Below are 15,070 nucleotides of genomic sequence, written 5' to 3'. Positions count from 1 at the left end.
CATTTGATCTTAAATCAATACATTCTGCAAGCAAGACAGTTTTATTTAATCAAAAAGGCATTAACAATGATTTGTAACTCATCATTGTGCCCAATTGGTTGCATGCAGAACAGGGGTATATCATAGCTGAGTAACCAGAGCTGAAAAAAGCTGATACATGGCATTTTACCATTTAATAACAAATAGAGACAACCAATTGAGATGGAGAATACGAAGGTCCTGAGTAGACCTGGGTTCAATCCCTGGCTCGGGATCTTTCTATGTGGAGTTTGCATATCCTCGTTGTGAGCGCGTGGGTTCCCTCCGGGTACTCCGGCTTCCTCCCACTTCCAAAGACATGCACCTGGGGATAGGTTGATTGGCAACACTAAATTGGTTGTCTATCCGTGTTGGCCCCGCGATCAGGTGGCAACTTGTCCAGGGTGTACTCCGCCTTCCGCCCGATTGTAGCTGAGATAGGCACCAGCGCCCCCCGAGATCCCAAAGGGAATAAGCGGTAAAAAATGGATGGATTTTATATATATATATATATATATATATATATATATATATATATATATATATATATATATATATATATATATATTAGGGGTGTAACAGTACACAAACATTTCGGTTCGGTACATACCTCGGTTTAGAGGTCACGGTTCGGGTCATTTTCGGTACAGTAAGAATTAAATAAAATATAAATTTTGGGGTTATTTATTTACCAAATTTGTAAACAATGGCTTTATCCTTTTAACATTGGGAACACTATAATAATTCTGCTCACGTTAATCCACAATAAACTGCCTCAAGTTGTTGCTTTGATTAAATAAAATGAAAAAACCTTTCTTCTACATATAAAAATTTAACATTAAACAGTTTCCATTGAAACTGCCCGCGTGCCGAACCGAAACACCCATACCGAAACGGTTCGATACAAATACACATACCGTTACACCCCTAATATTATATATATATATATATATATATATATATATATGTCTCCCTTTACTCATTATTTTTGCAAATTTTGTATAAGAAATAAAAATGGCAAATTGAAATGCAATTGCAATTTTGGAGAGAAAAAAAATGGATATTAGGTTTTTTCTCAAAATTATGATGCAACCCCATTCCTCAGTGTAAATAATAAAAGATTTTATAAGTCGAGTAATACTTATAAAACCAACTAAATTGCCTACAAACATGACAATGGGTGGGTTTTCTTTTTACAATATTCTGCTGTTCTGTACTGCTAAAAAAAATCATAAAGGACAAAAACATAAATGTTTAAGATGTGTTTGTTTTGTCAACCCTGACGCAAGACAACATGCACTGTAATAGTGTCAAAGGAAGTGTGCTGTAAATGACATTAAACTTCTTTTTCCCACCAAGGGTCACATACTAATAAGAAAATAACAGAATCAAAGCATGATGAGACATAAAACAGACAGGTACATTTGCTAAGAAGTCATCTTGTTCGAGAAAAAATACAGCTGACATGTCAGCTATATTTAATTATTATTACTAACTTCTCTTTTTCACAAATAATCATGTAAAAACTGTGGGGTAGCCAATATGACGCTTATGTTTAGATTACATTCATCCCTCGCCACATCCATCCATCCATCCGTCCGTCCGTTTTCTACAGCCTTGTCTCTCTTAGAAGTTGCAAGTGTTACTGGGGCCTATCCCAGCTGCATTTGGGCGTTAGGCGGGGGACACCCTGGACAAGTTGCCCCCTCTTTGCAGAGCCAACACAGATAGACATCGCGCTTCAAATATTGCGGCTTCCCCACATTTTGGATGTTGTGGGAATAGTTTTTAATTTTTTTAGGGATATGCTACACTTTTTTTGTCCTAAATTAAGCCTTTTCGAGCATGAACATGTCTAATAAAACTAAAAGTATTAATGGTTAGTAGTATTGGGCACTAGCGAAGACAAAACCAATCAGCACACCCTGTCCAGTATCATGGCCACTGATTGGATCAGCCTCACACAGCATTACTATATGGTATTAAAGGAGTGTAAAGGTGACTAAACTGTGTCAATTAATGTCTGTAGGGCTCTCATGTTGAAAAACATATTTAGAAGTAGGGATGGGCCGATAAAACTATATCAATATATCGCGATACACACGTAATGCAGTTGATAAAATGCTTGAGATACAGATATACACACATATATACACTTTATTCTTGGGCGTTCCAACAGGACAATGATCCCAAACACACGTCAAAAGTGGTAAAGGAATGGCTAAATCAGACTAGAATTAAGGTTATAGAATGGCCTTCCCAAAAACTTGACCTAAACCCCATTGAGAACATGTGGAAAATGCTGAATAAACAAGTCCATGTCAGAAAAACAAACAATTTAACTGAAATGCAACAATTTTGTCAAGAGGAGTGGTCAATTATTCAACCAGAAGCTTGCCAGAAGCTTGTGGATGGCTACCAAAAGTGTCTCATTGCAGTGAAACTTTCCAAGGGACATGCAACCAAATATTACCATTGCTGTATGTATACTTTTGATCCAGCAGATTTGGTCACATTTTCAGTAGACCCATAATAAATTCATAAAAGAACCAAACGATGAATTTTTTTGTGTGACAAACAAGTATGTGCTCCAATCACAAATAAATAAGAATTGGAGAAATTATTGGAAACTCAAGACAGCCATGACAATGTGTCCTTCACAAGTGAATGTAAACTTTTGACCTATGCACACACACACACACACACACACACACACACACACACACACACACACACACACACACACACACACACACACACACACACACACACACACACACACACACACACACACACACACACAATATATATTTTAAACTATATAACCAAGCAGGTTATAGTTTGCTTTAAGCATAATTTTAGCTTTTTGCATATACATCAAATAATTGAATTGTATTATTTTAGATTTAATAAATAAAGGGTTTGTATGTTCTCTATATTCAACATTATGTATTATTCCGACCTTTTTCGTAATACGGTGAGTGAATGAAGTGTACTTTAGTAATTACTTCCTCATATTTCTACACAATAACTCAGATAGTCACAAGAGCGAGCAGTAGAGAATGTGGAGTAATTTTTCTTCTAGTACAGGGGTAGGGAACCTATGGCTCTAGAGTCAGGTGTGGCTCTTTTGATGGATGCATGTGGCTCTCAGATTAATCTTAGCTGACATTGCTTAACATGGTAAGAAATTAATATTTCCACTGGTAATCGGAGTTAAAAATAATGTTCAAAAAACAAATTCTCCTGCATTTTAATCCATCCATTCGTTTTCTAACGCATCTGTTCAAGAAGGCGCATTAATGGTAATAAGTATTATTGGTTAGCTTCAGAATAAAAATGTTATTAAAAAGAATATGAGTTATTGTACTCAAAAAATGTTGACGTTACTTAAAAATACATGCATTTAGTTGTATTCAGTGTTAAAAAAAATAATATAAGGCTCTCATGGAAATACATTTTAAAATATTTGGTTTTCATGGCTCTCTCAGCGAAAAAGGTTCCAGACCCCTGTTCTAGAACATTGATTCTCAAACTGTGGTACGTGTACCATTAGTGGGACACGGGCGCCATCTAGTGGTATGCCAGTGTATATGTAATGTTACAGTGGCCAAAAATATTAAACACGTTAAATAAAACTTCTGCCTTGTTTTTAATAAACATATTTGCATCTCTAAACATATATACATGTACATATATACACATACATATACATACACATACATGTACATATACATACATGTACATCTATACAACCATCCATTTTCTCCCGCTTGTCTCTCTCGAGGTCGCGGGGTTGCTGGAGCCTATCCCAGCATTATATATTATTCTAACTGACCTTTTTTGTAATACGGTTGGTGAATTAAGTGTATTTTAGTAATTACGTCCGCATATTTCTACCCAATGACTCAGATATGGCAACATGAGCAAGCTGTAGAGAATATGGAGTAATTTTTCTTCGAGAACATTGATTCTCGAACTGTGGTACGTGTACTGCGAGTGGTATTATCTAGTGGTGTGCCAAAACCAATCACTTAATTAAATATTCAAACATGGTGTTATTGTTTAAACTGTGTGTAACGTTACAGTGGCCAAAAATATTAAACATACTTGTTAAATAAAATCTCTGCCTTGTTTTTAATTAATATACCTATGCATATATATATATACCTCTACATACAAATATACATACATATTTAGGCCCACTACGCTCTTGTGTTTTAATGTTGGTATTATAGTGGTATATGGACAGCTAAGTGTTTAAGGTGGTACTAAGGTGGAAAAATGTTTGAGAACCACTGGTCTTGAACATATTTTACTTTTGTTTATTATAGAAATATTTCTCGCGACATTATGGTGTACATTTTCATATGAGATTTACAGCTCATTTTATCATCCATTAGTACACCCCAAAAATTTTTTATTTTGCTCTTTCAATGTTTACTCTGTCAATTTGCATTTGTGCTTGACTTTCTCTTCTCCTGTTACCGAATAACATTGGTTGTTGTTGAAGGGAAAAGTGGAACGTTGTGATGAGTTTGTGAAATGAATGCACTGCCACAGGATTTAAATGGCCAATATAGGTAAATATTACATGTTATTATGAATAAGCCTGCTACTACCTTACCTATATACTTACAGCATGTATTTAAAACGATAATGTACGTGTTCGGATGTTTTAAGTACTTTTAGGCAGAATAGAGCGACTAAGTGGACTTTTGCTAACATTTAATAACTGGTTAGAAGAGTGTGCTTGCGCATAAGGATAGTGAATGATAGGCAAAAAACCCAAAAAAGGGCAGTTCCTCTGTAAGCATGTCTGAAACAAACAATTTGAATCACGTAAGACAGGGGTTGGCAACCCAAAATGTTGAAAGAGCCATATCAAAATAAGTAAGACAACATGTTGCTCGTCAAATACTCTCATCAGTAAAGCATGTTTAATATAAACAGTGAGATTTCTAACAATTAGGTGTCATGTTTGTCCTACAGAAACCATATTAAAACAAAAAAAAATGTTTCCCTCATCTTTTTACATTTTCACAATTTTTTCAAAAAGCTCCAGGGAGCCAATGGGGCAGCACTAAGGCCCTATTTACACTAAGCCAAATAAGGTTATCCAGGGTAAATCCCACCTAACCTTTTCCGTGTCCACACACAACAATGCCACCGTTTAAGACCCCCTCTGTCCGCTGGTGCGGAAAATGCGCACGTCATAGTGCTCCAGTGCTGCTTTGTGTGCAAGTTCTTTAATTTAATTTATCTGAAGTTAGTTCTTGTCTTGCGCTACTATTTTTGGTGGCTTTTCCTGCTGTGTTGGTATTTTCCTGTAGCAGGTTCATGTCTTCCTTGAACGATATTCCCCGCACCTGCTTTGTTTTCGCAATCAAGACTATTTAAGTTGTGTAGACGCTATTCTTCTTTGTGGAGACATTGTTGATTGTCATGTCATGTACGGATGTACTTTGTGGACCCCGTCTGTTCCACAAGTCTTTGCTGTCGTTTAGCATTCTGTTTTTGTTTACTTTGCAGCCAGTTTAGTTTTAGTTTCATTTTGCATAGCCATCCCAAAGCTTCAATGGCTTTTCGAAGCAGCACTTGCCTTTTGTTTATTTTTGGTTTAAGCGTTAGATACCTTTGTACCTGCACACTGCCTCCCGCTGTGGTCTGCATATTGTGATCACGACAAACATCTACAAAGCAATTAGCTACCTGCTGCCACCTACTGATATGGAAGAGTATTACATGGTTACACTGGAAGACCGTGCAGACTTTTAACAACAGCACATTTGGGGATTATAATTACTGGTTTGCAAAAAATATTTTTAAGCCAATTAGGTGAAATTACTAGGGATGTACGATAATATCGGACTGCCGATACTATCGGCCAATAAATGCTTTAAAATGTAATATCGGAAAATATCCTTAAAGGTTTAACAATTATCGGTATCAGTTTCAAAAAGTAAAATGTATGACTTTTTAAAACGCCGCTGTGTACACGGATGTAGGGAGAAGTGAAGAGCGCCAATAAACCTTAAAAGGCACTTTCTTTGCGTGCCGGCCCACTCATGTAATATCCACGGCTTTTCACACACACAAGTGAATGCAAGGCATTCTTGGTCAACAGCTATACAGGTCACACTGAGGTTGTCCGTATAAACAACTTTAACACTGTTGCAAATATGCGCCACACTGTGAACCCACACCAAACAAGAATAACAAACACAATTCAGGAGAACATCCGCATTGTAACACAACATAAACACAACAGAACAAATACCCAGAACCCCTTGCAGCACTAACTCTTCCGGGACACTACAATATGTGCTTATGGATGATATACCAGTTACTACAATAATCTAATTAGTTACTATGGTATTCTAATTAGTTAATATAGTCATCTAATTAGTTACTATGGTAATCTATGTCACAGCAGCTCAGAAGAGGCACCAAGCAGTGTGGGCGGGAAGGGTTTCCACAGACGCTGAAGGAGATTTTCACAACAAAGTTTTAAAGCTTAGTAATGTATCAGATAAATTAAATTGTAAGTGGGTTTATTTTGTACCCTTCATGTTCATATTTCACTGTTTGTTGCATTTTTGTTGTGTTTCACTTGATTCTAAAAATGTGTCGATCGAAAGGGTATGTGACGTTCATATTTTGTGAATACTCAGTGTTTTATCGTTCATATAAAAATTTAAAATTACATTACGTTTTTAAGGCGGTTTGTAGGGCTGGGCGATATATCGATACACACGATATATCGCGGGATTGTCTCTGTGCGATATAGAAAATGACTACCGCATTTCCTTGAATTGCCGCCGGGCATGTAGTATGCGCCTGCCTTGAATTACTGCCGGGTCAAACTCGCTTCGCAAAATAATTAGCGCATGCTTAGTATTACCGCCGGGTCAAATTTGTGACGTCACGAGTGACACTTACCCTGTCATTGTTTTCAAAATGGAGGAGGTTGATTTCAATCATTTTAAATCGCATGAAGGGAAGAAGATTAAGAGCTATTCAGTAGGATTTAAGGTCCAAGCTATTGAATACCAGTATGCTAAAAAGAACAGTAAGCAGCTATGTTTTATTAATATACCTGTGGAGCCGACGGTCCGACAGACAGGAAGCGTGCCCTGCCCAAGATGGAGGCGAGCGAGCGGAGAGGAGCGGGAAGAGCAACCTGGACTGAGGTTTTATTGAAAAATAGAAAAATAAACAAAGTCAAACTGCTCAAGCCAAGTCCTTCCTTGGTCGGCGAGCGAGCGGAGAGGAGGAGCGGAAGACCGACCTGGACTGAGGTTTTATTGAAAAATAAACAACGTCAAACTGCTCAAGCCATGTCCTTCCTTGGTGGTCCTGGGGACCCACAAGACGACGGCTTGAGACCGTCACAATACTTGCGACCTGGACTGAGGTTTTATTGAAAATTAAACAAAGTCAAACTGCTCAAGCCATGTCCTTCCTTGGTGGTCCTGGGGACCCACAAGACGACGGCTTGAGACCGTCACAATACCGTAGCTGCGTGTGTTAAATATGGTCATTAAATGACTCCCGCCTCCTGGTGGTAGAGGGCGCTAGTGATCCTTCTTGCGACCATTCGGTTGCAGAAGTGAAATGAGTTACGGAATTGTGCTGGGACGGATATGACGCGGCGGAAGCACGACGGACCTTTGCTGGCTATGTAAACAACCGGGCTGAAATAAAGCATGTTCCAGTCCTAAATAGCCAGTGTATTATTTATACAATAACATTCATGTTGGCAGCGGTGTGATAAAGAGATCACCCACGGAGCAGAACGGGAGGGGGAGTTGTACGAGGGAAATACTGTCGTCGCCCGCATCCGAGCTAACTGCTAGCAGTTTTCTAAACTGGACTTTCAATCATGGCAGGAGGTAATAAAGGAAGATCTCCATCGAAACCGAGAGACTTTTAAAACTGAAGAAAGATAAGGAATACTTCTATAAACAAGTTATCAATGCTTTTGATCAGAAGGAGCTGACATGGATTTCATTTATAAGTAAACTTGGATATTGGGTTTCACTATGTAAAGCGCTTTGAGTCACTTGAGAAAAGCGCTATATAAATATACTTCACTAAAGGTAAGACCATTTTTCATTTTTTATTTAGCCTTTATTTAACCAGGTAAAATCCCATTGAGATGAAAGATCTCTTTTCCAAGGAAGACCTGGCCATGAGGGCAGCAGCAAGGTTACATTAAAAACAGTAAACAACACATAAAACATCACATTTACAACATTGAAACTTGCTCATATGACACATGTGCATACAGACAAGGTAGACAGCAATCCTTTCACAGAAGCTTTAAACTCATTTAATGTAAAAAGGGTTTTAAGTTGAATATTCGATTGTAGGTTATTCCAAGCTTTCGGTGCTGAAAATAACCATAATAAAGTTTTTTTTTTATTAAATGTGCTTTTCATGATGGTATCCTTACATCACACTCAAATTTTTACTGCATGCCTTTGGTAAGTGCCAGAGTGAGAAGATGTTTTGAATTAATTAGCGCCCCGACGGCAATTTAAAAAAAATACGGTATATCGCGATATTGGAGTATACGTTTTCACGCAGTTGCTTTTAGCTGCGGGCATTACATTACAGGCTCTTCTCTCTCTTTCCTGTCTCTCCTTCTCACAGACAAGCACACTTTCTTACATACATCACATACTGTCATGTCATACGTCACATACGTATACGCCCTCGGGGAGCAGAGAGGTAGCAGCATGGGTAAGGTTAGCTGTGATGCTAGCAGAGCCGTGCGAGTGGTAATACGAGAGAAAGAAGGTGCGAATGAAGGAAGAATTAATTCCCAATAAAAACAGCAGGGAGTCCATCCTCTGGCGGTGGTTTTGCTTCAAGTGGGAATATGTCAAACAGACAACTGTAATTTGTCAAGTGTGGTGCTGAAGCGTTGCTATAAAAAGTAGCATCACTGCTAATATGTAGCATCATTTGAAAAGTCACCCGCTAGAGCAGTGGTTCTCAAATGGGGGTACGCGTACCCCTGGGGGTACTTGAAGGTATGCCAAAGGACAGATTTTTTTTTTTAATATTCTAAAAATAGCAAAAATTCAAAAATCCTTTATATATATATTTATTGAATAATACTTCAGCAAAATATAAGTTCATAAACTGTGAAAAGAAATGCAACAATGCAATATTCAGTGTTGACAGCTAGATTTCTTGTGGACATGGTCCATAAATATTGACGTCAAAGATTTATTTTTTTGTGAAGAAATGTTTAGAATTAAATTCATGAATCCAGATGGATCTCTATTACAATCCCCAAAGAGGACACTTTAAGTTGATGATTACTTATATGTGTAGACATCTTTATATATAATTAAATCACTTGTTTATTTTTCATCAAGTTTTTAGTTACTTTTTATATCTTTTTTTTCCAAATAGTTCAAGAAAGACCACTACAAATGAGCAATATTTTGCACTTTTATACAATTTAATAAATCAGAAACTGATGACATATTGCTGCGTTTTACTTCTTTATCTATTTTTTTCAACCAAAAATGCTTTGCTCTGATTAGGGGGTACTTGAATTAAAAAAATGTTCACAGGGGGTACATCACTGAAAAAAGGTTGACAACCAGTGCGCTAGAGAATGAAGAGTGTTTGAAACTTCGCATGTCAACATCTCCATTAGGTGGCACGCGCCCACACCATCAAAATGCAGAGGCAAACATTTCCAGATCAACACCGTATGAAAAAAAAGTCAACAGAATTCAAAAACGTCCGTAGTAACCTACCACATAGCGAATGAGGAATACTATTTGATTTCATATTATGCAGCACATTTTTATTTGACACTTAAAATGTCTCTGACAATCTTGCACTTTCTGTTTTGGAAATGACATGAATGTTTGTGCCACTGCTTAGGAGGTGTTTAGTAAATACACTTTTGGTCAATTAACTTAGTTGTGACTTCCCTCTCTGTATGAACGTTTAAATTGAGCATATATTAATGCAGTATAAACAAGAATGTTTTAATGTAGACACATAGAATCATCATACTGATCATATTGATAGTATTTTAATGAAAATGGGAACAGGATTAGCCATGGTCAGAAAGTGCTCCACCTTCTTGACATCCTCAATGGGTCAAGTTATACAGTCCTTGGTTTTCTGTCATCTTCATTACTGTCCTATAATATGGTCCGCTACATCTAAGTCTGACCTGAACAAACTGCAACTTGTTCAAAACAGAGCGGCTAGACTGTTACTTAAATGTTCTTTGCGCACTAATATTTCATCTATGCATTCACTCCTGTCCTGGTTGTCTGTTGAACTAAAGATGCAGTGTAGTTTCCTTATGTTCTTTAGAACTATCATTTTAGATCAATCACCAGATTACTTTTACAAACAGTTTATCAAATCAACGAACACACATACTCATGACACTAGGAATGCCTGCAATGGCTATTTGGCACTTCCTGCTCCCAGGACAAACCTCCTCAAACATACAGTCATGTATAGATTTATATCATTCTTTAATATATTGCCATCACACATTAAGCTCTCACAAAGTAAATTGTCATTCAAGACAGCTTTGAAGATACACCTATTGCAGCTGCCCACATGACGTGCATTTTTAATACTGGTTTTAACTAGCTTTTTTATCTTATGTTGCATTTTTCCATTGTATAATGTTTGGTAACGCATGTATTCTGTGTATTTTAATTTTGTATGCACCTATATCAGGGGTCGGCAACCTAAAATGTTAAAAGAGCCATAGTGGACCAAAAATACAAAAACAAATGTCTGGAGCTGTAAAAAAATAAAAAGCCATATTACATACAGATAGTGTGTCATGAGATATAAATTGAACGAAGAGGACTTAAAGGAAACCAAGTGAGCTCAAATATAGCTACAAATGAGGCATAATGATGCAATATGTACATATAGCTGGCCTAAATAGCTGTACATAGCAAGCCTAAAAGCATGTTAGCATCGATTAGCTTGCAGTCATGCAGACCAAATATTTATGATTAGCACTCCACAAAAGTCAATAACGTCAACAAAACTCACCTTTGTGCATTCCTGCACGTTAAAAGTTTGGTGGACAAAATGAGACAGAAAAAGAAGTGGCATTAAACACGTCCTAGAAAGTCGGAGAAAGTTATACATGTAAATTGTAAACAAACTAGGGTGAGTTCAAGGACCGCCAAAATTAGGACAAAAAGGCGCTCGCCAAATATTCGAATCAGTGAAGCATGTTTAATATAAACAGTGTGCTTTATTGCAATTAGGGAGGTTTGTGTCATGTTTGTCCTCCTACAGAAACCAAATTAAAAGAAAAAATATGTTTTTTTCTCCTCATCATTTCCATTTTTCATATATTTTTGAAAAAGCGCCAGGGAGCCACTAGGGCAGCGCTAAAGAGCTGCATGCGGCTCCAGAGCCGCGGGTTGCCGGCCCCTGTCCTATATGGACCCCAGGAAGATTAGCAGTCGCCTTGGCGTCAGCTAATGAGGATTCATTCAATAAAAAATAAACAATAATAAACAATACTGATGTGATTATATGCATCAAGTCTTCATTCAAGGTTAAGGCAAAATATCGAGATATGTATCGTGTATCGCTACATGGCCTAAAAATATTGAGATATTAAAAAAAGGCAGTATCACCCAGCTCTAGCGGATTGTCATAACGTTTTTAGCATTCAATCAGACATTATTGTGAGGGGCTTCACGGTGGAAGAGGGGTTAGTGCGTCTGCCTCACAAAGGTCCTGAGTAGTCAGGGTTCAATCCCGGGCTCGGGATCTTTCTTTGTGGAGTTTGCATGTTCTCCCCATGAATGTGTGAGTTCCCTCCGGGTACTCCGGCTTCCTTCCACCTCCTAAGACATGCAACTGGGGATAGGTTGATTGGCAACACTAAATTGGCCCTAGTGTGTGAATGTTGTCTATCTGTGTTGGCCCTGCGATGAGGCTGCGACTTGTCCAGGGTGTACACAGCCTTCCACCGGATTGTAACTGAGATAGGTACCAGCGTCCCCCGCGACCCCAAAGGGGCGGTATAGCTCGGTTGGTAGAGCGGCCGTGCCAGCAACTTCAGGGTTGCAGGTTCGATCCCCGCTTCCGCCATCCTAGTCACTGCCGTTGTGGGACGGCGTGGCGCAGTTGGGTAAGTGGCCGTGCACAACCGGGGGTTCCTGGTTCAATTCCCACCTAGTACAAACCTCGTCACGTCCGTTGTGTCCTGAGCAAGACAGTTCACCCTTGCTCCTGATGGGTGCTGGTTAGCGCCTTGCATGGCAGCTCCCTCCATCAGTGTGTGAATGCGTATGTGAATGGGTGAATGTGGAAGTAGTGTCAAAGCGCTTTGAGTACCTCGAAGGTAAAAAAGCGCTATACAAGTACAACCCATTTATTTGTGTCCTTGGGCAAGACACTTTACCCACCTGCTCCCAGTGCTACCCACACTGGTTTAAAGGCCTACTGAAACCCACTACTACCCACCACACAGTCTGATAGTTTATATATCAATGATGAAATATTAACATTGTAACACATGCCAATACGGCCTTTTTAGTTTACTAAATTACAATTTTAAATTTCCCGGGAGTTTCGTCTTTGAAACGTTGTGTAATGATGACGTGTACGCAAGACGTCACAGGTTTTTAGGAAGTATGAGCACTGCGCGCACACACAGCTAAAAGTCGTCTGCTTTAACGGCATAATTATACAGTATTTTAGACATCTGTGTTGCTGAATCTTTTGCAATTTGTTCAATTAATATTGGAGAAGTCACAGTAGAAAGATAGAGTTGGGAAGCTTTAGCCTTTCGCCACACAAACACACGGTGATTCCTTGTTTAAACTTCCTGGAGGTGAAACTTTCCTATGGATCAGAGCGCGGTCAAGCCAACATGGATCCTACCGAATGTCAACCAGCAGGTTTCGTTGAGAAAATTGTGGTTTAAAAGGCAGTTCTTATCGGAGAAAAGCTGAGCTTGTGCCGTCCATAGCTGCCGTCGACTCCCGAGTCACTGTTCGTCAAGACACTCGTGGAGACACCCTTCTGACTATCAGGTACTATTTAACTCACTAAAACACTAGCAACAAAATAGAAAGATAAGGGATTTTCCCAGAATTAACCTAGTAAATGTGTCTAAAAACATTTTTCAACTTTTTTTGTTGTTTTTTTTTTAGTCCGTCGCTTTTAATATCCTTTAAACATGAATCTTTCATCCTCGCTCAAATTAATGGGGAAATTGTTGTTTTCTCGGTTTGAATAGCACTTTTTGTTGGAGCCTCCCATTAAAAACAATGTGAATATGTGAGGAGCCATCACACGGGTGATGTCATCGTCTGCGACTTCCGGTAGAGGCAGGGCATTTCTCTTAGCACCGAAAGTTGCGAACTTTATCATGGATGTTCTCTACTAAATCCTTTCAGCAAAAATATGGCAATATTGCGAAATGATCAAGTATGACACAGAATGGACCTGCTATCCCCGTTCAAATAAGAAAATCTCATTTCAGTAGGCCTTTAAATGTAAAAATTGGATATTGGGTTTCACTATGTAAAGCGCTTTGAGTCACTAGAGAAAAAGCGCTATATAAATATAATTCACTTCACTTCAATAAGCGGTTGAAAACGGATGGATGGATGATTGTGAGGTTTTGTATTATTGTTCCTAAAAATAAATATACCAGCCCCAGACACACTTTTTTTCTCTAAATGTCGCTCCCAAGTCAAGATAATTGCCCAGGCCTGCAGTAGTACAAGTCTCACTTCAAAAAGCTACTTTCCCATCAACATATTGCAACAAGGGGGACTCGACAGAAGGTGAAGCCGCACAAAAGCACATTCACAGCTCTATAGCAGATTGCTGATCAATAATTAATGAACAGCATCAATGCAAACCACTAAGGAAGTTCCATAAATACCTCATAAAGCTTTTATAGTGAGGTCTACAGTACGTGTGAAAGTACACAAGTGTCGTTATTAGCCTAGCACCCGGATGGCGTCATTGTTGCGTACACCCCCGTTAATAATTGACAAAAGAATGTCATAAAAAAGGCTACTTTCAGTTGCAGCAGCTCAGTCCGCCACTCAACGTGTTTGACACTTCTAACAAAAACAGAGTTTAATGAAAATAAACAGCATAACCGTCGAAATACAATACTAAAAAAAAAAAAAACTCACCTGCTGTGTCGAGGATAATCAACAACAAAAGTCCGAGCGGCGCGCGGACGTCGGGACTCATGTTCATCCTCGTCACTGCCAACACCTAACAATTAAAACAAACAAAATAAAAAACGAATCAAAAGTGGAGTTAATCCCAGTTTCGGTCGATCAGAGTTGCATTTTTCTTCCGCCAGCGTTGACAGCCACTTCCGGCTTACCTGTGCGGCCGCGGCGGCGTCACGTGGAGGGCGTGGTCCACGCGCGGCGGTGACCTGTTCAAACCTGCCAGACGACTATGGTAGTAGTAATAGTGCTGTAGTACCGCCCTAGTAAACACGCTGCGTGGACCCTCCACCACGAGTGTCACTTCCACGGAAAGTGTTTGCACAAGTCATGTGTCGTCCACTTAGCACGGCTCTCGGAAGACAACTACTGTAACCGTCTTTTTCTATGATTTTTTTTTTTTTTTTTTGTTCTTCCACAGCCGCCTCTGATTGGTCAGATTTTAAAGTGCCGTTGCTAGGTTACAACCACGTGACCGACAAGAACGTCCGGTTTGGGATGGGGCTACGGTTTCCCTATTAAAATATTATAATTATGAAATATTATTATAATTATTCAAACGCATCGATATCATTGTTTTGATATTTTATTGTTACTATATTTAAAGTATTGTAGTTTTATACCGATAGTGTCAGTCGTACATGCAATAATAGTTTTTGACGCTTGCAAGTGAGCAAATGTTGTAGAAGTCGGCACCTGCCTCTACACGCCACATGGCTGACATTCCTGAATAGAAACATACCTGAGGGCATTATAGAAACACATGCATATGTTACATGTGTCTTCCTATCTAGTCTTTTTATTTAAATGTTTTATTTTAA

The 15,070-nt window shown here is 38.8% G+C and overlaps 1 protein-coding gene across 2 annotated transcripts in view; it reads right to left on the bottom strand.

Moving 5' to 3' along the window:
* Positions 1–14,622, bottom strand: part of cdcp1b (CUB domain containing protein 1b) — a 58,860-nt gene extending 44,238 nt beyond the window's left edge. The window contains exons 1-2 of one of the 2 annotated variants that reach the window (XM_061882111.1): positions 14,405–14,622; positions 14,205–14,289 (exon numbers count right to left, since the gene is read on the bottom strand). In XM_061882111.1, coding sequence (XP_061738095.1) covers positions 14,205–14,271 — 67 coding nt within the window. In that variant the 5' untranslated portion in view covers positions 14,272–14,289; positions 14,405–14,622. The other variant, XM_061882110.1, reaches the window with a different exon arrangement.
* Between the last annotated feature and the right edge of the window lie 448 nt (positions 14,623–15,070).

The sequence above is a fragment of the Nerophis ophidion genome, linkage group LG21 (genome assembly GCF_033978795.1).
Source record: "Nerophis ophidion isolate RoL-2023_Sa linkage group LG21, RoL_Noph_v1.0, whole genome shotgun sequence".
NCBI lineage: Eukaryota > Metazoa > Chordata > Actinopteri > Syngnathiformes > Syngnathidae > Nerophis > Nerophis ophidion.
This window is presented reverse-complemented; position numbering and strand designations above follow the sequence as displayed.